Here is a 23641-nt window from a genome sequence, read left to right as displayed (position 1 = left end):
CACACCATGTCTTCCTGGCAAACTGACACGGTGACTAACAGAAAGCTGCGACTGAGCAGTGTGTCAGCATTAAAGGAATCTACAGTCAGCGTGTGATGTTTTTTTAGTCTAGAACCGGCGCTGTCTCGTGTCAGGACCATCACCTTTTAGAGTTGAAGGTTATACTTTATTGATCCATGTTGCTTGTCATTTAATTTACATTTTGCTACGAATGCTGTAAAACCGCTGATGTTGCTGCAATTTGCTCAGAATCCACGTGATAAAAAAAAATCCTCACGTCTTTCAGAGATCACATATGGCTGAAGAGCGAGCATCAGAGTTTCCTGAATTATACAACACGTGTCTGAAGTTTCCTTTCCTTTTAAAAATGTGGTAAAAAATGCAGTAGACATTAGCAGTCTCGAACCACGTGCTAGAAATGTCTCTTCTTAATGCATCTTGAAAACTTTCTTTTCACACATTACTCCAACTCCCTAAAATTATCCAGTAAAGCGTTTGTAGCAAGCGGAGAGCGCTGAGTAAACTGACTGAAAAACACAACTTTCGGCCCACAGAAAACCAGTTGAGAAGCTGACCTTTAAGAGAAGTGTGACTGCAGAACTAAACTATTCCAGCCCGAGCTAATAATTGTTGCTCTATTTCTACACAAGATAAGTATTAGAGAGGGGGAAGTGTCTCTTATTGTTACAGCAGCTCAATGGATTTGACATGATGTGAAGTTTGGAGCGCGTAAAGGTCTACGTGTACAAAAGATTCATTAGCTGACAGTCCAATAAAACAAATGTCCTCCTTCCTCACCTGTTATGGTGTAAGGGTAGTAGTTCCACGCTTTCTCCGTCACGTAGAAGATCTTGGGAACCACCGCTCGAGCCCAGCTGGGTAATTTACTGCAGAGAGACATGGAGGCAGACAGAGAGAGATGAGGAGAGGGACTGTAGCAGTGAAGCAGGGATGGGGAGGGAAGGGTTGGGCTGAAATTGCTTCCGTTATCGCAACAAAAATCATGAAAAACTTGTTCCACTTGTGAAAGGAAAATCTGCTCACAGTATTAAGAGGATTTAAACTGAGGGATGGTGTGAAAAGAACACTTCAAAAAGCTTTGATTCGGGGGGGGGGGTAATGCTACGGGAGACCGAACACATATTTCTCTGCACGCCAGGTTATCTCCATGGTGCCTAAATACTTTTAAAGGCTTTTTGAAGCTACTTGGAACTGAGGATCAAAACCCAACCGTAACGTGCTGGATTATTTCTTGGCCGGGCACCGTAACTTCCTGGAGTCTAAGCTGGATAAGAATGCAGTCTGCACCTAGACCAGAGACTGTATACACAGGTGGACGCTTCCACTCCCTCCCACTGTACAGAAGTGTAGCCAAAATATCCCGCATACAGGAGCTGCCATCTTGACGTCATTTGGAGCGAGTCTTCGCAGTAATGATCGTGGGGCTGGAATCGCGGTATCGAGGTCCCGCCCACACACTTAAACCTAAACCAATCATGAGCCGAGCACGGCCGCAGCTTTTTAGTGTGAGAGCTGTCAATCATGACGTCTCACCCCCTTTTATAGCATCAAATAACTAATTGAAACCAAACTTATTAGAAAAATGTACACTTGAACATACATCAGCGTGATAAGAACTACGTAAAATGACAGAAACCATCTTCGGTAAAAATGTGTTTGACGTGAACTTTGACTTTTTAGTTTGGCCCATGTCCACGCTAACATGGAGGCTGGCTTTATAAGCTATACTGCAGCCAGCCACCAGGGGGCGATCCAGATGTTTTGGCTTCACTTTTGGGGAGCTGTCATGTCGTCCATCTTTATATACAGTCTACGGCCTTGCCAAATAAGATATTAAGTGTTAATTAGTGAGCTTTACAGGTGCTGGCAGGCAAATTTCATTATGCTTTGGGCAAAGTCAAGCTAGCCGTTTCCTCTTGTTTTTAGATTTTATGCTAAACTAACCGGCTAACAGGCTGCATCTTCATATTGACCATGTAGAAATGAGAGTGGTGTTAAACTTCTCAAACTCTCTGCAAGAAAACAAATGAGCGTATCTCCCAAAATGTTGAACTAGTTGCAGCCCTATACTTGAGAGTCCTCTGAGTCCCTTTTGGCACCCTGAACCTCTCTGCATCATCTACCATGTGTTCATAGAGGTACAGTACACTGCCAGTACGTGCACTCAAGGGACTTTAGTACGTCACGCTCGACTCTCTCTGATCTTGAACTCTGAACTCTGGTGAGATTGTGATTGAGGTTGCATTGAGAACTTATTTATGAGACGTGTCAAACACAGAAGTGCGCAGGCTTTTCATGTCGCCTGCCTTCATCTCCGCTCGCTTTGATTGACACAGAAAACAATTTCTTAAGAAGGACAAAAAAAATGGCGCCCACTGCATCGTGACGGCTGTGAATAAAAACAGCCATCGACGATCACATTGTGAGAGTGTTGGCAGGCTCGCTCACACTCACTCTCTCCCCCCCTCCCAACAAAAGAGACTGACACTCCTCCTACACCTCCATCTGTTGATTTCTCCCATTCCCTCCTTCTTCTTTTAAACATCTTTGCCAATAGCTGCTGCAACGAGGGGGGGGCCCACGTTGCCAAGCGCGCAGGCATGGTGGGTGGCTGCTCGGGAGCTTTCGTGCCAAAGCTGGCGTTTGTATTTAGGAAAAAAATACATTTCTAAAAAAAACAGACTAGTTTAGTTGAACACATCCAAGGAAAGGCAACACTTTATTCAATCATAATATCAACCATCCTCTCTCCGCTCTTAATGAAGGTTATTGACAGAACAAGCGTGGAATCGATGTTCAGGTCCGGTGGGATCAGGCCATATAGCGAAGTACAGATTGCGAGGGCTAATGGGGTGGCTGAAGCGTGACAGAATGAGTCCAGATTGACTTCCCTGCTGGTGAATCAGAGCTAAATGTTTAGTTTGCCAGAACCAGATGGATGTGGTTAGTGATGGTAAAATCGTATTAATTTAATAAAACAGTATCTTAACTTGATGTAATGTTATGATGTTACTTTTTCTCTGTTCTTTCGTGCACCTTTTTTCTTTCCTTTTTTCGTTCAGGACTGAGTGCTTTTGATTTTATAGCACAGATTGGCTACACAAATGTTGTAATGTGACTGTCCGGTTATTTCTTCATCAGCATCGATGTGTTTAGTTTGCTTCTGCGACAGATTGCAAAAACTTCTCTATGACAAATCACCTTTTCAACTTTTCATGACGGGACTGAATAGGTGTGTGTATGTGAGAGAGCCACAGCTTTCTACATGAGGCTTGTTCAACCTGAGATGACCATTTTATCTTAACAAAATGTCAGCTACTCTGGAAAAGGTCGGTGTTTTGTCTTTTTCCATCTAAGCTGCAAAAAGAGGGAGAGAGTTTGGATTCTTTCTTTATAATGTCTTTATTAAAATTCCCCTCATGAGTAAAGAGAGTTGTAAGTAAACAAAAAAATAAATGTATTGTGAAATAAGTGAACTGGCCCGAAGCACCGAAAAACACAATAGAGACTTAAACATAGAAGGTGAGACGGCTTTAGCACGTCTAGGAGGAACAACTTCCATTCCTTTGCTATTCAAAACATGATTTCTACCGTCCAAACAACGCCTCGGGCGACTGTTAAACTGTGTTTTGGTGAAATTGTGGAACTTTTTAATAAAACGTTCCATCTTTAGTCCTAATGATTTCATTAAACTGGCAGTAGGCAGTTTAGTTTTGGCATCATTGGGCTAAAAGTTCCATAATAACCTTTCAGCATATTGTAATTCAAGTGTTCTGAGAGAAAACTAGACTTCTGCACCTCCTCATGGCTCTGTTTTCAGGTTTTAAAAGATCTAGCCTGTGACGGGAGACTTTGGCCAATCACAGGTCATTTCAGAGAGAGAGAGTTCCTATTGGCTGTGCTCCGGCTGGTGGGCGGTGCTTGGTATTTCCTCAACTGATCTCAACATTTGAGGTGAGAAATAGCAATTACAGTTACAGAATATTGATTCATATTTGATCAGCGCTGCCTAGTTTGACCGTTTGATCGAAGTTTGCGAGTGATTGACAGCCGACTCTCAGAGACGGCAGGCTCCAGCTCGGCTCTGATTGGTTGTTTTCCTCCGGTCTGTGAAATCTTGCAGATGCCATTAGAAGCACCGGAGGACACCAGAGGCACATGATTTATTTTCAAATCACCTGTCTCATGCACTAATGTCAGGATATAGTGACCATTTTATAAAAATAACTTTTTTTTTTATCCTATTTGCTCCATATCTACCCACTGCAGCTTTAAATACATTGCAAATACCTGAATGGAAGCCCAACTTATCTCTGTTTGCTCCCTCTGCCTTCTCCCCTCTCCTCTCTCCTCTGAAGAGCAGAGCTGTGCTGACTCAGCATAATTAGTTCCCTGGCATAGCGAACGCTGACGCAGGTATTTATGTTTAAACAAATGGCCTACATCTCTGCCCCCCTGCCCCCCCCACCCCCCCCCACCCTCTCTATTCTCCCTCTCTTGACCTTATTTTCATTCTTTCTCTCCCGATGTGATTTTATTTTCTTCACGCATTCTCCGTCCTATTCTCTTTGATTCATGTGGGTTTAACAAAACTGTGTGTGTGGAAGGGTCACACGTGAATCTGCATGGGATGCAGTGAAATGCATCAGTATGTGGTGACTATGATGGATGAGTAACTCAGGGAAACCTGCTGGTAACAACTTGCAGTGAGCAGCACGTGTGTGTTTGTGTGTTTGTAAGCCTTTCCAGCCTCATCAAATGGCTCAATGTAATCTCAGCCAGTTGGTATACAGATATACACTTTACTGAGTACGGCATGTTTTTACAGCTTTGGGGAAAAAAAGTAATGGCTGAGGATAAAATCTTATCTGATTTGTTTTTTGAGTGAGAAAGTTCAGAAAACAAGAGATCTAGTCCCAGGTGGCGAGCAAGCCTTTAAGACCATGAGCCAAAAAAATAATAATTTAAAGTACCAATTGTTACTAAGCTCAATGCTCCCCAGAGATACTTTAGGTTTTGTGATGCCTTATATCTTATTTACTTACTTACTGTTGACAAAGTTTGAGTTTCTGTGGTTTGTGCTCTTTTCTTTAACGGGCGGACGGCCGACTCAGCCGTTGCAAAAAGCAGTGACGTACGTTACCCAAGCACGCAAATCAGAGCTAATCAATGAGGTTATGAATAATGTGAACGCTAGCACTAGCTGAGTCAGAGTTAGCTGTGCTGAGTTTGGAAGTAACGGAAAAGGTTAGTTGGATTTTTTGAAATGGGGTTGTATGTACACTCCTGCGTTTTGCAAGGTAAAATGACTGCTTTTGTCAATGGAGTCTGGTGGCTTTGAATAAAGCGATATAACAGCTTCAGTTCCTCGACAGAAAGGGCTGTCTGACGGCAAGCTAAAGAGGCCACGGACGGTGCATCACATAAATATAAACATAACATACAAATGAATCGCATGTTCGAGAATTAATTAGAAAAAGACGCGTTCCACTGACCTGTTGAGGTAGACTCGTTTCTCTGTGAACTGTCCTTGGCCGTGCGCCGGGTCTTCATACGGTTCGTTCTGGACGACCTCCACTCCTTCCCCTCTGTCGCTCTGCTCGTGGCTGTGTTTACTGATCATGTACAGCTGCCCAATGCGGTACTGGAAGATAAAACACACACACACACACAAACAAGATAAGTTCACATTATTCACAGACTATCAGACAACAACCACTTTAAAAAACTTACAGCATACCCTTGAAACATTTGTACATAGTGTAACCGGCTTGGGACATCTGCTCTCAACTGCTGTTTCCCAAAGTCAAGAATAAACTTTTAACCTCAAATTTTTTGAGAAAAAGTGTCAAGTAACTTTGGGAAGTCATCTAAATAAAGGTAGAATTGGAACACAAATTTTGCACCGTAGAAAACCAATGGTCTGTTGTTGTTATTTTGTATCTTAACTCTGCATTTGTGTAATTTTTTACATGTAAATCACATGCAATTCTAATTGAAGAATCACACATTGCTTATGCAGTGCAACAAAGCCATTCTTCTACATATTATTTAAGTTACTAATGGGGTCTGAAGTAAATCTATATGCAGTTACAGCTGAAAACAAACAACACCCTGTCTAATTACCATCAAACACATCCCACCTGGATCTTCTCATTTTTCAATACTCGCTAATTTGTTATCAAGCAAAATTATGACAAGGGACGGGAGACGAGGACAGGAATAACAATACGAACACTGATAATGATAAAGGACTCTCAATCAGAAAATATTGAAGTGCCACTATTGTGTAAGAACCATAGACTGTGTATAAGAAGTGGACACCGTGACGTCACCCATTGGTTTGTGGACTGCGGTTTTGAAGCCCCAAGTTCTGCATTTTGGCCGTCGCCAGCTTGGTTTTTGGCAACCAGAAGTGACACGAGAGGGTGGAGCTAAGTACAACTGAACGCTAAATAAGAGATTTTTAGGCCACCAAAAAGGTTATAATTAAGTTTCATGAACTGAAAACACACTGTGAAAGAGTTAAAGACAAAAAAACTGACAATTTCAAGACCGGACAACGCCGTGGTAGCGACCTGTCACTCACAACGTAGCCACGCCCTAAAGCATACCCGAAATCATGCCGTATTGAAGAAGACTTGAAACTAGCGATTGAGAACATGAACTCATGTTTTCAATGTTTACTGAGGTAATAAATCAAGTTCAGACTTCTTTTTGCAACCAGAATGCAAGTTTGCTTGCCTGGTATGAACTCACCATGGAATTTAATCCAAAGTTAATAATTCCCTGACACAAAATGTTGATTTGTTTCAAGTTGTTTCATTTTCAGCATGTTTTTGTTTACTCTGTAAAAGCCAAGTGTGTTTCTAACTGAAAACGATAAATACTAAAAGACCTGAAGCAATGCCTCAGGTTCAATAACAACCCTTGAGATACCTTCATTATTTGAGAATATAAGTAGTGCAGTTTTTAATCATAATATATCATTTCAGGGTTCAATACCTTGAAATTCAAAACTACTTCAACTGTGCTTCTTTCTTTATTTCGGCTCTGGGATTGACGGAAAGTTGGAGACTTTACTCCTCGACAAGGTAAAAAACAAACAGATGTTTGGATGAGTTTGACCATGAACTGTCTGTCTGCTTGGCCCTGAGTCAACACTCATTCCTTATTTATTGCCTTATTTTCCAAACTTTGCTGAGAAAAAAGGTCAGAAAACAACAACAAAGCCAAATTCATGTTTGCTTCTGCAGCAATAAGGCTTCTTCAATGAAAGGCCAGACTTCCAGTTTGGTTTTTCTGGCTAAGCTACTTCTGTTTTAATGGCTGTGACTCTGCGGCATTTGTACACATTGGACCGTGTTCGGCTAATTAAATCCTCTGGCCATGCAATAACGGCTTTTAGTTTTAGATGCCCTGCAGCATGTTCACTTTACTCAAGCAGTAAACTGTGGGGTGACTGATTTGAAGGCACAGCACTTGTCTGCGTTTGATCTTTAATCTTCATATTTCTAAATCCAAAGCTTCCGTCGGTGACAAAAGAACCAGGAAGGAGGAGGAAAGATATGGAAATGGATGAAGGATTTCAAAGAGAGAGAAAAGGAGCTGAGTGAGGAGCATCAAAGGAGGGCGACTTGAGGAGTTTTAATGAGAATGAGGGGCTGAAATTAAATCAAAAGACATAGAAAAGAGACACAACGGGACATTTTTGACGACGACATTGTAAGTAAGAAGATGAGAAATATGAGGCGTTAGAAAAAGATGTTTTGATGATGGCCGGTGATGCTCATAATCCTTTTATCTGTTACAGGCTGTGAACAAGTGAAGCTGCACAGTTTCCTGCTCCGTCACCATATGATCTCTTCCCTCTGTGCTCCTCTCCTCCTCCTCCACATGGGCTTCAGTTTAAAACAGACATCTCAGAAGTGAGAGTACAGGGCACTGGTAATGAAGGAGAGCTAAATCAACACTATTCCCCTGGATTCCACATTTCCTCTTTCCCTGACCTTTACCTGTCACGGCTGTTGGCTGAGCTGTGAAATGCCGGCAGGGGAAAATGTAAGGTGCTCACCCAAAATAGCTCCCAGGAGGCGGGGACTCAAAATGGTGCTGCTGGTGCAAATCTTTGAAGGATTACACAGATTTTTACAGATATGTGCCAAGATAAATGAAACAGTCACGTAAAGCCATGCGAGGCATTAGACCATTAGACTATCGGGAGGATGCAAAACCAAAAAGCTATAACAGATATTATCATGGGGGATTTGCATACTTAGGACACAATGTCCAGCCAAATTAACAAAGCAATGCTGTATGAAATGGGGCTGTCAAAGTTATCACGATAATAACGCGTTAACACAAATTCAACTCAGTTTTCAATGGTACCAACCATGTCATACTAGCTTCTCGCGAAGGAGGTTAAATAACGCTAACCAAACTTCCTCCAAAATTTAGTGTGGAAAACTGTCATGGCCATTTTCAAAGGGGTCCCTTGACCTCTAACCTCAAGATATGTGAATGAAAATGGGTTTTATGGGTACCCACGAGTCTCCCACTTTATGATAATCAATCAATCAATGTTGCCTGTTGCCTGGAGTTTGCCATGTTATGAATTGAGCATATATATATTTTTTACTGCTAAATGCAGTACCTGTGAGGGTTTCTGGACAATGTATGTCATTGTTTTGTGTTGTTAATTGATTTCCAATAAGAAATATATGCATATATGTGCATAAAGCAGCATATTTGCCCACTCCCATGTTGAATAGAGTATGAAATACTTGACAAATCTCTCTTTAAGGTACATTTTAAAACAGATAAAACATGTGCGATTATCGATTAAATATTTTAATTGTATTTTTTTTTTTCAATTTTGTTCATTTTTAATTAATTAACAGCCCTAACATGAAATAAATTAATTCAGATTATTAATCTGTCTATCTCAGAGTGGATGCATGAGGATTAATTACGCTTTTCATGCAATACAATAGTATGTTTAACACTATACATTTGCCAAAATAACTAATAGTCTATTGAAAACAATAACATTTCCAATCATCTTTCCTGAATATTTACCACACAAATAAAGTCTGTTGTTATGCTCAACAGAGCTTTCAGTGGCTGGAGACAAGAGCATAATCATCTAAAAAGAGTAGACACTCCCACCAGAGCAAAGAGGCTTTAACCTGCTGTAGGATAAGAGCGGTGAATTATAATAGCTTTAGATTAATTTTGATTAATTTAGGTGCAGGGCAGGGAATGAAAATCACCCTTTCTGCATTTCAAACACCTTTTTTTCCTGTTGGTTTAAGTCCTGCAATTGAATGAAAGGGAGATTCCACAGCCTGCAGTAATCTAAAAGCAGCAGTTAATCATGGACACGTATGTGCATTCAGACCAGGATCAAAACTACAGCGAGTAGACATACAGATGTGCACACAAACACACTATTATGTACATTTACTCTCTCACAACGTAGTAGCCACTCATCAATGCAATGCCCTTGGATATTAAAATCAACACGCAATGAATGTTGCATAAAATACCACCGTCAACTTGATAAAAATGTGTTTACTAGAACCACAGAGGACAACGCAGAGCCAGGGTCTGGTGTGTAGGAATTTTCCACCCATCCCTCAGCAATACATCACCAAACTTCTGCCTTTTTATGTACACAATCTATGCATTAAATGTCCCAGCTGCAGCAGCAGCACCTTGGCTCTGTGTCCTCTGTCTGTGGTACTGCGGACTACTTTCATGGGGGAAACTTTGAAAGGGCAGCAACGCAATGACTCACATCCTCTGTATCGGTTCACTCCCAGGCCACCACTCTCTAGACGGTATAAGACGGTATATACGTGTAAGAAACGGGTGGTGTCAAAAAAGGCACACACATTAAGAAAAACACACACATACACAGAAACCCAGGCCTGAAGAAGGTTGTTTGAGCACAAAATTCCCCGACTAGAAAGCCAGACACAGCAACAGGTTAAGAGCCGAGACGAACAGTTATTAAGACACGCAGTGTTTGGCTGACCTCTGACACAGCAGGGAACGTGTTATGATTATTTTTTTTTGGCCTTTTTTTTCCACTGTGCAGCATGTTTTGTAGGTGCCTACTGCTGTACAGTGTTCACACCATAAGTGCCAACCCTCCCGTTGGGAGCTGGGAAGCAATTAGCTTAGCTTAGCAAGGCATAAAGACTGGAAGCAGGGGGAAGCAGTTAGCCTGGCTCTCGCCAAGTTCCAAGATACACCTGCCAGCACTTCTAAAAGCTCACTAATTAACACATTAAGTCTTGTTTACAGATGTGCAACAACACTAATTTGTGGTTTTAGAGGGATTTACATAACTTTTGTTGGCAAACAACAGCTTCCACAGTGACCGCAGGATGCATAAACCCTTTTTTTGGCCACTTGGGGGCAGCAGAAACAAGCTGTGAACACAACACTGACATATTATTTACTACTCTATGAAGCTGATATTGCCAACTTGTTAGCAAACAGTTGCCTATTTACACATTCAGCAGATATATAGCAACATTAGCATTCAATTGGAGTTGTGTTTCTGGTCACCTGATGAAGGTAAGTTCACACTTTTAGCTCTGTGTTTGGTCTCTACCAACTCCTGAGGGAATAATCTGGCTCTTTAGCTGCTTAATGTTCACGCAGCCAATTGCTAACTTTTTCAGTTTGTCATTTGGTGCCCGGAAAAAAACGCACGTAATGTTTTTGACGTTTAAAAAAACCAAAAACAGTGAGCTGAAAGACGCTATAAAGCGTTGTAGGGGAACTGCATGAGTCAAGTGATAATTCCCCGTGGGTTCATTCATCACTAAAAGATATCCCTTTCATATATAAGTAGTCATGTCATCCATTGTTAATGCAAAACTATTAATTATGCTAAAAATGTCCTAAACCAACTTGAGCAGCTGTGGAGCAGAACCAAGCAGCCGCTGAAAAGTTCAGTACTAGTTCAGTAAGTGCAGTGCAGTGGAGGGCTGCCATGTTGCAAGATTATGAAACGCATCAAGCAAAAGGACACGGTAAAGTGTTTCATAACGTTCTGAGCGTTGGCAGGATCAGCCCTGGAATGACCCGTACATATTGTAAGGCTCTGTACAGCACAGCCAGTGCTGCAGTTCTGACATTAATAATGACCGATCTCCATGTGTTATCTAATACTGATACAGGGCACAGGTAGCCTGTTTGTATTATAGTGATCAGACTTGGACGACTTAAGCCAAAGTTAAGCGTAGGCTCTGTGTGGACGTCAGCTTGGGAGAATAACCAAGGCTTTAGTAGTTTAATACAGTCTTTCATTAATGTGTTCACTCTTGAGACTGTTCAGAGTCAGTCACAATAAATTAATTACAGAGAATGTCAAGAAGATCAGCGCTGAAAATGTATGCGCTTTCAAATATGTACGAATCCAAACATGACAGCTTATGTAATTCACTGTTTAAAATGGCCTCTGCCCTTTTGTGTGCAGCATATATGAGCCAAAGCTATTCTATTACCAGTCTTATCCCTTACCGAGTATACTGTAACAGCCAGAACAAATTGCATAACATGTTCTTTTAGCATCACCTCGCGTCGATTCAGCCTCTTCTCTACTCAATCGCAGCCGCCACATCGACTCCATTAATAAAAGTTCGCCTTTTCATTGAAGTCTCGAAAGCAAAGGCAGCGTTTCTAAAAACAGCTCCGGGCTGTGGGTGAGCGCGAGCCTGCCACGTTAAGAGCTACTGTAAATAATGCAGATGCTCTCCATCCCTCGTATTCATCATGCCACATACAAAATGAGGGAGGTGAGTGGGGTGGATTTAAATGCAGAGGACAAGCTGAGGGGGGGATTTAAGAAGGAGGACAAGGGAGCAGAAGGATGTTTACTGTGAGTCCTTCGCTAATGAGTGAGGACGAAGTTGTACCTCTCTCTGCAGACGGACATAGAGAGGAATGAAGGCAGTAAAGTGTGACATCAGTCTAATTTAATGTCTCTTCAGACAAGAGATGTCCTTTTCCATTCGCTTCGTCATCGACGAGCTGTAGCGGTCATCATCTTCTAAATATATCAAGGACGTGCATACATTATCTCCGCCTCATACGAGGGCCGGTGCGATTATTTGAAATGTTTGAGGACACCATGATGAATGTGTTCGACCGTGAACAGGCCAAAGCAGACCGCGGCATATTAGAGAACAAATAAAAGCTTGTACTGACTGGTTGAATAACCCTGTTATTTTCCCCCCGTTGAAGCAAAACAGGCAATCACTTCAGAGAACGCCGCAGCGCTGAAGCACACTACTCACTGCGTCTCTTGTCTGGAGTCTTCACAGCGTGATCGATCATTTAGCTACATGACGCAGCCGGCACAAAGGGGCCAGTACTTGCCTCGTCTTTATTCGATTTGTCTGATGACGGGGCACTCTGGTTTGTTGTTGCTCATTAATCAATGCCAATAAACTAGAGTGTGTTGTCATCATCACCCCCTATTACAGGGTTTCTGGTTGAGGTTGATGGAACCCAAAATCTACTGCTGCGTTCTGACGGGTGTGAAATCACAACCTACGACCCGGTCCTGCTGGGAACGTCTCAGCATCTGAACTACTTGTCATTTCCACATTTAAAAGAATTATGTGTGAGCCATTGATTTGTCTGATCTCAGTGTGAACACAAACGCATCATTTTCTTCAAACAGAACCATTTGATTGTGTATTCACGTTGCACAAATACAACTGAGGACTCAGAGGTAGAGTCAAGACTAACTGGATTTTTGTTTCTTCAACTAAATATAATCATCTGGGCTCTTTGTGTGATGTTTAAATAATAGTTAAATCTGCAGTAGGCAGATTATTTTGGCATCATCCATAATAACCTTTCAGCATATTGTAATTCAAGTGTTCTGAGAGAAAACTAAATCAATCCCGTGACGGGAGACTTTGGCCAATCACAGAGTCATTTCAGAGAGAGAGCGTTCCTATAGGCTGTTCATTCAACGGAGGTAGCTGTCAATCACTCGCAAACTCTGATCAAACGGTCAAACTAGGCCACTAGGTCAAATAGGTCAAATATGAATCAATATTCTGTTACTCTAATGCCTTTTTCTCTCCTCAAATGTTTTCAGAAACTCCTTGTAGTGTACTGTTTAGGTGTAAAATGGGAAAGTTTGCTCCAGCTCGGCTCTGATTGGTTGTTTTCCTCCGGTCTGTGAAATCTTGCAGATGCCATTTGGAGCACCGGAGTGATCAGGAGCACCGAAAAATCATGTGCCCAGAGGCACATGATTTTTCAGATTACCTATCTCATGCATATTATACATATACTGCCAAAATATAGTGATTGTTTTATAACTTAATAACTTTTTTTAAAAACTTTTGTAAATCATATTTGCTCCAATTCTACCCACTGCTGCTTTAAGCACACAAGAGAAAAAAACCTGACCGTGAATCATTCTGTACGCTACATGGTTTCCAAGTTCAACAGTCTGCTGTTTATTAGAAGTTAACATTTGCTTTTTGCAGAAAGTAGTTGGAATATTTCCTCTTTCCACACACACTTAAACCTTTGCTGTCTGTCATACACCCCTCTCTCTCCCCAGTTTCCTTGTTCGTGTCGCAGAGAAAATGCTAAGTACTGGAAAATTCACTCGCGTGTGCCACTTAAGAACAAATCTTTTGTTTGTACGAGTGGTTCTTGCACGGGGCACGTTGTTCTGACCTGCACAGATCACTGAATAAAGAAATGCTCCAGACTTCAAATACACCACCTGAAGTAAAACATGGCGACAAAAATGCCTGGATTGGAAAAAACTGTAGAGCAACTCTTACTATTTGACCTCCCAAATTCATATCAATATGTCTGGATTTTCAATAAAATAAATGAATAGGCGTACATATTCGCATTCAGCATGTCTGGGACTCACCCTTAGAAAAGCATAACGATACTCTAAGTTCACATTTCAATTTTTCAATCCAGTTCATCTCATTTATTTCTGCAAATCTGAAGTGTTTCCATGTGAAAGCATAGGCCTTGCCCAACCAGGAGAAAGTGGTTGATTCACTGCGATCTCAACAGCCCTTAAGCACAAAAAGTTCCATTCAGTAACAACAAAAAGAGAGAAAAGAACGGTGTAAATACTGCTCGCTTTTCTGTGTGCTTAAAAAGGTCTAGACTAGTTGTCAGATGGCCAGACGTACCGCTGGACTGGAGAAACATAATATGAATAAACAACATCGCAGCATTAAGCTGCATCAATCAATATGTGGTCTATCTGGACTCCCTCAGCATTTCTGTGCTGTCGATAATGCTATAGCACCATCATCAAGAAGGTGGAGTATAGGGGGCGAAGAGAGAGAAGATTTGGCATCATTTGTATGGTCAGTAAGGCTACAGCACTGTTGTTGAGGGGGATGAGAAAAAAATGAAGAAAAAGAGCAAACAAATAATGACTACAGTGGAGGATAGAAATGATGAATCAGCAGATAGAGAAGAAAGGATATGGAGGAAGACAGGAGGAAGGAAAGAAACAGTATGAAGGGGAGAGGAGGAGTTATGATTAGCAGGCTGCACATCGCCGTATATCACCACATTTCCAGGCCTCAGTGCACAAAAGATGGAGAGTGGGAAATCAAATGAATGAGAGCAATAAACCGAGACAGGCGAGGATGGATAGAGGAAAGAGTGGAATCATTTTACATCCATTGAGAGATGATCTCTCTCGTTATTCTGTGCGACAACATCACTCGTCAAAGATATGGAGGCCTCAAGTACTCTGGCTTCACTGGTACACTCAGACAATGTGGGACCTTGGAGGGGATGCCGAACTCTTCACCACTTTATCACAGTAAAGGTTCTCTATTTGAGACACACGGCATTGATGTAGCATCAAACAACTGTTTGCTATGCAAAGATATAGAGGAGTAATGTCTACATGAGCAGACAATGAAGTCACTCTCCCTCTGACTGTGATCCGAGCTTCTCCACGCCTTGTTGACATAGTCGGGCCGGCCACACGTGCTTTTGGTGCATGTCAGTACATGCCAGTGCATGTCTGTCGCTGCTCTGCACTGTGCTCATACGGCGGGTACAGCTGATAACGCCGTCTCGACCAAGCCCCCAGGAAGAGCGCCAGTCGTGGATGCCAATTTTTGTAGTGGCCAAACGGTGGTACTACAACTTCCGTGTCCATCACGTGATGCCACTAGGCCCAAAAAGACTTTTTCCCACACACTTACATTGGGAAAGAGACGTCTGTAACTCAGCGGATAATTTTTTTTTGAGGTGAATCAACTACCCTTCCTCCGTTCATGTGAATGAGACCCAGACCGAGGCTCTTGACTCTTGAACAACAAAAGCAAGTGAAGACAGTGAGTACATAATTAACCTGCATTCAAATGAGCTCTGCTCTTCAGGACCCAGGTCAGCACACCTCTATCTGAATGCCACTGTGTAGTAATAGCTACACTAATAGCTCTTCTAATCACTGTGTTCCACGACACTAATGCCCTCCGGGAGCACCACAAGCAGCCCAACAGAGAGACCCTTTTTGCGTTTGGCAGGTAAACACTGACAACTAATAAGAGCAACTTTGGAGGGGAAAAAAGAAACCATTCTTGCCCCAAAGTTGGTGTGATTTTACTTGCTCGTGAAAAGAGTGAAATAGCTATGGAGAGGAAACTGTGAAAGCATAAAAATAATCCTCGGCTCACAGCCTGTATAAATGAGCTCAGTGTGCTTTCCTTGGTTACCCAGTGAATGAGTCTGTGTGGGAAGCAGGCGTGTACATAGTGCTGTTATGATCACACGCTGAGGACCTGTGGTAACGCAAGCAGAAAGCTGGCCTTTTCCTTTATTAATAGTAATTTTTAAAAACATCACCTGAGGAGATTTGTTTCTGGAAGACAGCCCACATAGGAAGAGTGTTGGACCCTTAATAAAAAGGACCGGCTTCTTCCTTTTTATTTCTCTTGTGGAACAAAACTCAGACAAGTCAATTGAAATCTGTTCGGTTTTGCAGATATTCTTTACTTTTTATAGCATATTAGGAACAGGGGTCATATAATATTAAATTTGGTACCGGTTCTTATTTCAGAGCAGAAATGTCAATGAGCTCATGGGGAGTTGGTGCTCTCATTCATTCATTTAACTGTAGGCATTTTGTTTGCCTACAATGTCGTTTGTAGCTGTTCATAAGTGCCATGCTTGTGGTGCCCCTCATTATAAAATTTTAGTCCCATCCATCCATTTTCTTCCACCTATCCGGGGTCGCGGGGGCAGCAGGCTTAGCAGGGAATTCCAGACGTCCCTCTCCCCAGCAACGTTTTCCAGCTCTTCCTGGAGGACCTCGAGGCGTTCCCAGGCCGGACGAGATAAATTAACTCTTCAGCGCTACCCCGGGGCCTTTTACCAGTTGGACGTGCCCAGAAAACTTCTAAAGGGAGGCGTCCAGGAGGCATCTTGATCAGATGCCCGAACCACCTCAGCTGGCCCCTTTCGATGCAAAGGAGCAGCGGCTCTACTCCGAGCTCCCTCCGGATGTCTGAGCTCCTCACCCTATCTCTAAGGCTGAGCCCAGCCATCCTAAGGAGGAAACTCATTTCGGCCCGCTTGTATCCGCGATATCATTCTTTCGGTCAATACCCAAAGCTCATGACCATAGGTGAGGGTTGGAACGTAGATGGACTGGTAAATCGGCAGCTTTGCCTTCCGGCTCAGCTCCCTCTTCACCACAATGGTCCGGTACAGCGCCCGCATAACTGCTGATGCCGCACCGAACCGCCTGTCCACAGCCCGGAGGGCTCAATCCACCGTTTTCAAGCCTAGAATCATGGCCTCAGACTTGTAAGTACTGACACTCATCCCGACCGCTTCACACTCGGCTGTCACGGTCTGATGAAGCCAACAGAACTACATCATCTGCAAAGAGCAGAGACGCAATTCTGAGGTCCCCAAACAACAATTTTAGTCCCACTGTCTCTAAAAAAAGTCGCAAAATACAAATAAATGGCCACAGTCTAGAGCAATGTAGAAGTTATTACTGCAATACCTCCTCTAAGAACTAGCTACACCACTATATAGCTACCTATAAGTATACCTATATGCAGAACTGGTATGGAGCTCCTGGACTGATGGTTGGGCAGGTCGTGACCCCCATTAACAAAAACAAATGAGTGAGTCAAATTCTGGGGGAATCTTGAACATCAAATAATCGGGGAAAAAAAGTATTAGGCATATGGTGCTTTATTTCTTCCCTCAACTAATCAGCTCTTCCCCTTTCTCACCCCCACAAACACTCAGCCCTTCATACTGATGGATGGCTGCATTAGCAGGGCGATAGTGGCTTGAGTAATGAAGGACGGTGGTGGGAATGGACAGAGGTGCAATAACCAGACTGAGCTATCAGGAAACAACACGTGAGAAGAATTAAGCCTCTTTTCACTGCTGGAACACACCAACATCTCTTTATGGGGATAATTCATTTTTGGCATTCAAACACAGGTCTCCAACATCTGATCCCCTAACCAGTTGTTGCTTTACCCGGCGACGTTGTTGAATTCTATCCCGCCAAACGTGTGGCTGAAAACTGTGTGAGATCCATTCGGAGATGACAAACTCCGAGAATATTTTACCTAAAAATCTTCTTTCTCTCACTACTTCTTTCTTAAATTGTTGTTTTGTCTTTCTGTATAAATAAGGTCTGTTTTCAGCACTGTGACGAGGCACATTTCAGATAATCTGATGGGTTTTTAAATTGTTTATTCAGTTTAAGAAGTAGTAGAATTCTCTCAATCCATGAAGGAACACTTAATCTTTCAGTTTATCTAAAAAAAATTCAAAATCACTCAATTTCGAGATACACGATTTTCACTTGAGATGATATACACCATGAAAATGCATATACAAACTTTTATCTCTTCCTCTGCTCTAGCTAGGATTGCACTGGTTGGCAGCCTTTCCTAGATCCATCCATTACCCATACACACACACTTAAATGCATACATGCACAATCCCATACTGCTGGCACAGCTATGGGCCCATCACTTTGCCGTTTCATTACCTATGATGGCAAACACACACGCACACACAGCCACACGCACACACACACACATGCAATCTTCTTCCCCTGTTCTGTGCACATTTAATCAACTGGGCGGCAGCGTGCCGTGCGCTGGGCTGCTCTCTCCAGATAAGATTATCCTTTAGCTGTAGGCCTGACAGTCAATAGGTGGACCAGGAGTGTAATTAGTGCGTGTGTGTGTGTGTGTGTGTGTGTGTGTGTGTGTGTGTGTAGGCAAGAGAGAGTAGGACAGAAAGGGCAAATGAACAAGACAACAAAAAGATGGTGAAGATAGCGATTGAGTAAGTTATCGGTGTTGCCCAGCCTGTACAACCTGAGCACTGTAAACACACGAAAGCAACGTGCAGGACGGGGAAACATCTGGAGTAAATCTCTGTCCTATCCTCCACAAGAAGCATCACGTTTCTCCCACTTTTGCCCCCCTTCCTGTTTGTTTTTTATTGTCAAAGCCAACCTGTTTTTTTGGGTAGTTAACAAATGTGCTCTGTATATGCAGAAACCAAAACGTGGGGCTTTTATTGTGGTGACTAATTTCATACACAGGACTGTGCCTTTTCCCACTACAATAATCTGTATCTTTTCAACGTGAATAAGCTGCATCCTTTTGGTTTGGACTGTTGCACAGCGGAGAACAAGCAACTAAATGTTCAGTGCAGGCCGATAGCAAATAACAAAGTAATCCATTAGTGAGAAGTAACAGTCCTTTATGTGTGAAACAAGACAAAACAAAATGCAGTGCACTCTAAACACTCAACACTACCCTAAAGGACGACCACTCTACCCACTGTGCTACAACCGCCACAATTTTACCATATTGACTGCCTTATTTTGGTATGTAAGCATGCTAACATTTATTAATCAGCAAAAAACACGTATGTGTTCAGGATACGTAACACAAGTATAGCTGAAGCTCATGGAAATGTCATTAGTTATGCAGGAATTCTGGCATAAACCAAAGTATTGGACAGACTCAAATTTGACCTGATGGTGCTGAATAATTATAATTTATTTTGAGAAAGGCATGAATGTGTGATTCAAATTTCATCCAATAATTGTTGAGAAATTTCACTGAGAACTACAAATGTCAACCTGCTGGTGCAGCTAGTTTAAAGTCAGGATGATTTGTCCTCTGGGAGCCATGAATGTCTTTATAAAATGTCTTTGTAATCCATCCAATGGTTAATATTTCAGTCTGGGCTAAAGCGTTGGACGAACCGAGACCGCGGCGTGGCTCGCGAACAACATGACCTGTCCTAAAAGTTGTATTGGATTCAGGTTAAATATTGTCTAATATCCTGTAATGGCTAAGTATCCATACATTCTGTATAGTAAAAGGGTAGATATGATAATACTCTAGAAAATAGAAAATACTGACTCCAGTTTAAAGGTACAGTGTGTAGGATTTGGCAGCATCTAGTGGTGTGGTTGCAGACTGCAACCAGCTTTCCAACTGTGGTAACATGACCCGCCGAGTGTAAAACCGTGGTAACACTGTTCGCCTCGTTCAGAGACCATCCTTATCATTATAAAACACCGCTTCAGGAGCACCGGAAGTCATGGCCGACTCCGTAAAGAGGACCCGCTCCCTATGTAGATATGAAGGGCTCATTATAAACAAAAACCCAACGCTTCTTAGTTTCAGGTGATTATACACTAATGAAAACATAGCTATTAATATTACATTACACTTCTGCTAATAGATCCCCTGACATGTTACACACTGTTCCTTTAATCCCACAGATTATTGGTGATTTGTCAATGTCAAAATTCAACACGATTTTGAAGTCAAACTGCCACTAAAATATATATATATATATATATATATATATAACATTTAAATGTGAAATATATTTCAAGGAAACGTTTCGATTGTTCAACTGTGGTATATTGATTTATGACGGCTGCTCCCTGGCCTTGACCTTTAAGTGAAACAAACTGTGCTCAAGTGCCCACCTGTGACTCAACCTGATACCTGTCAGCATCGAGTTCCTGCTAATGTGGGATAAAGTGCCGGCCAGCTGAGCCACACTCCCGGGACAGAACTATTATTATTCATCATATCATCACGCGTGCGGACAGGCCTGTGCGCACACAGATGATGCATGGTACACATTCATACATACAAATCCAATACCGGAGACAGTTAGATGGATGCCTTCCTGTGACTGACATGTTGACAACAGGAGGACAAGAAAGTACTAGAAAGAGAAATGTTTAATCCCTGATTTAGACTAAATGCGCATTTCATCAAGGATTTTACCAGGTAGAAGTCTCAAAAATTGCTAATTTGAGAGAATAAAGTCTTCATATTTATCTAAATATCAGTCCGTCACAACAAATACTTGATTCTGATTGGCTAAGAGTGTGGATTATTTCCAGAAAACTGCACAGCTGTGACGCAGCACCCAGATAATGACTCTACATTGGTATGCACTGGCATTGTGGACGCAGGTTTGGCAGATCTACATGGGAGTACAAAAGGTAATCCATTACTGGCAACCTGCTGTCCCAGGAGCAGAAGATGAAGCATTCGTCAGACTAGTTGGCTGATATTTCCCCACATTAAAATTTCCTCTGAACAGCGAATTCAAATGTCGGCTTGTCAGGATAATGTTACACCTGTCTGGACGGAGAAACGCTCAGAGGAAAAGAAGTCAAATCCGGCCTGTATGGAGCCGGGCTGACACCCAGTTAGCTGTTGGCATTGAGGTGAAGGTCATGGTGGTGTGTGCTATGAATTGCAGATCGGCGCCCACAGCTGCTGCAGCCTGTGTGTGTGTCACAAGAGAGTGGTGTGAAGAGCACTCGTCTGCAACATGCCACCGTGTTGTGTTGTGTGTGTTTGATTGTGTGTGTTACTGTGAGTGGAGCAGGGTGAACGAGGCCAGAACATATGCTCAGTGCTCCACGTGTCATTGGCTTTGTCTTTTCAAAGTGGACGAATGTACCGTAAATACATCGACTGTGTGTTGAGTGACATCCTGTATTGCACTATATGCCCACACACATACACACGCAACACTCATCCCCGGCAGCTTCCTCGACACTTTGCATGCCTCCAGCAGCCCTCAATGACACCGAATTTGGCACATTTACTGTCATTTTCAGTTAGAGTGATTATCCAATTGATTGTATTCATTAACGGATCACCGAGTCTGCATTCAGAACAATTAATTAATGCCAACCCACATGTGCTAAAAAAAGAAGGGATGTGGAAAGCCTTTGGGAGAAACATGAATGGAGGGAAGCGGCAGGTCAAAGCAGCCCTAATTAAAACCCACGCTGCTATCAAATTGCATGTGGGTTTCAATTTCATCGCTGAAAATGAAAATTAATATTGCAGAGTAGTCACGGGTGAATTACGTTTCTGAACAGTTTTGACATTTTTAGAAATTCAGAAAAGCGAACACGGTTTGCTTCTACACGACCTCTGGATTTTCACTGTGCTTCATAACACAAGTTTTTATCCCTGATCACCAGTTATATCACGTTTTATCTTCAGGAACGTCTGTTAAACCAGATTACTGCAACAAGCTCTGCCTCAAAGAGACACATGGGAACGGAGGGAAGGTCAGGAATTTAGGAGAAACTGGAATTTGAAACAATGTAAAGGTTAATAAATGATTTTTATTATGACTACGGGACATTTATAAAATCTAGACTAGAAGACTCATCGTGACTAAAAACTAAGGCTGTCAAAGTTAACTCCATAATAACGCGCTTATGCAAATTTGTTTTAACGCCACTAATTTCTTTAACGCGTTAACGCAACTTGCAATATTTAAATTTTAGCGGGCTCAGTTTTAACGCTAGAGTGAAACTAGAAAAAGCTAATGAATCCATTGGTACCAACCATGTCATGCTAGCTTGTCGCAATAGATGCTAAATAACGCTCCAAACTTGCGATAAATTTTGGCGATTGATGGCCATTTTCAAAGGGGTCCGGTGACCTCTGACCTCAAGATATGTGAATGAAATGGGTTCTATGGGTACCCACGAGTCTCCCCTTTACAGACATGCCCACTTTATGATAATCACATGCAGTTTGGGGAAGTCATAGTCAAGTCAGCACACTGACACACTGACAGCTGTTGTTGCCTGTTGGGCTGCAGTTTGCCATGTTATGATGTGAGCATATTTTTATGCTAAATACAGTACCTGTGAGGGTTTCTGGACAATATTTGTCATTGTTAATTGATTTCCAATAATAGATATATACATCCATTTACATAAAGCAAGCATATTTGAGTATTTAATACCTGACAAATCTCCCTTTAAGGTACATTTTGAACAGATAAAAACAGTTTGATTAATTTGCAATTAAACGCGATTAACTATGGATAAACATGTGATTAATCGTGATTAACTATTTTAATTGACGGCTCTACTGTGTTTTAAAACTACTGGCCTTTTAGATGCTACATACATACTCTATACATCAGTGGTTCCAAACATGAGGGTTGAATATTTGAACTATCAAAACTGGTAGACCTGCTGCTGTTGATGAGGGGTCGCAGGAAAACACTGCTTTGACCCCACTGGCTACATGCCTATTCTAACAGTAACACACTGTAGAATGGTTTTATACTGAACACATTATTAGGCAACATTAGACACCAATATTTTCATATATTACAATCTTCCCTACAAGAGCAGCTGTTTCCTCAGAGCATGTTTGTGGAAATCATTTCAAATTAACTCATCTTCATTTGATGAAAACATTTTAATTGAAATCTTATTTGAGGGGCAATGATGATAATTCCTGGTTATGATTTAAGCTCGGGCGAAGGTGAATTATGATTCAAGAGGACTGTGAAAATGGGGAATAGGCTAAAAAAACTTTTAAGCAGGGCTCCGGTGTAACCAATTAGTGACGGGGCTTGATTTTTAATATCGTAGGGAGACAGACAAGAAAAAACAAAAAAAGGAAAGCAGAGGGGGAGAAGAGCCCCAGGCACATTAAAAAGAAAAATGGATAGGAGGAGAGGGAGAGACAGGTGGTAATACGAAGAGGAAGGCCGAGCCGAAACAGAGAGAAGCCGAAGAGATAATGGAAGAGAGAAGAAGTGAGAGAAAGCACGACAAATGATGGGAGTGATAGAGCGAAAAGGAATCTGAAAGACAGACGGAAAGGAAGAAAGAATGCTAAATGAGTGCGGAGAGAATATTAAAGAGAGGTGCTCTGCATTAAGGTGGCAAACAGAAAGTAAGTAGCTTTGTGGGGAGAGAATAAGTCAGTGGGAGACAGTGAATGATGGAGAGTCGAGACGAAAAAGTGAGAAAGAGTGAGAGAGAGACTGAATAAAGCATAACGGGGGGTTGTGACAAGAACTAAGAAGAAGGTAGAGGATGGTTCCTGACTCAGTAAATCTGCCTCCTTGTCCTCGCCGGCCAACACGGGAACTGTAAATCCCCACGAAACTTGAGAGGATGTAAACAAACCATTAGCCGTGTTCTACCGGAGGGAAAACCATCCTACACACACACACACACACACACAGGAGCATAGTACATGTAACACATGCAAACAGGTGTGAA

The 23641-nt window shown here is 42.1% G+C and overlaps 1 protein-coding gene across 1 annotated transcript in view; it reads right to left on the bottom strand.

Annotated features, from left to right (window-relative positions):
* LOC141764943 (cytoplasmic phosphatidylinositol transfer protein 1-like) overlaps positions 1-23641 on the bottom strand; it is an 86607-nt gene that overhangs the window by 15769 nt on the left and 47197 nt on the right. The window contains exons 2-3 of the mRNA XM_074630649.1: positions 5517-5665; positions 799-887 (exon numbers count right to left, since the gene is read on the bottom strand). Of these exons, the coding sequence (XP_074486750.1) occupies positions 799-887; positions 5517-5665 (238 nt within the window). The remainder of the gene's footprint in view (positions 1-798; positions 888-5516; positions 5666-23641) is intronic.

Source organism: Sebastes fasciatus, chromosome 3, assembly GCF_043250625.1.
Source record: "Sebastes fasciatus isolate fSebFas1 chromosome 3, fSebFas1.pri, whole genome shotgun sequence".
Classification (NCBI taxonomy): domain Eukaryota; kingdom Metazoa; phylum Chordata; class Actinopteri; order Perciformes; family Sebastidae; genus Sebastes; species Sebastes fasciatus.
The sequence above is the reverse complement of the archived record's forward strand: the minus strand, read 5'-3'. Positions and strand labels throughout refer to the sequence as shown.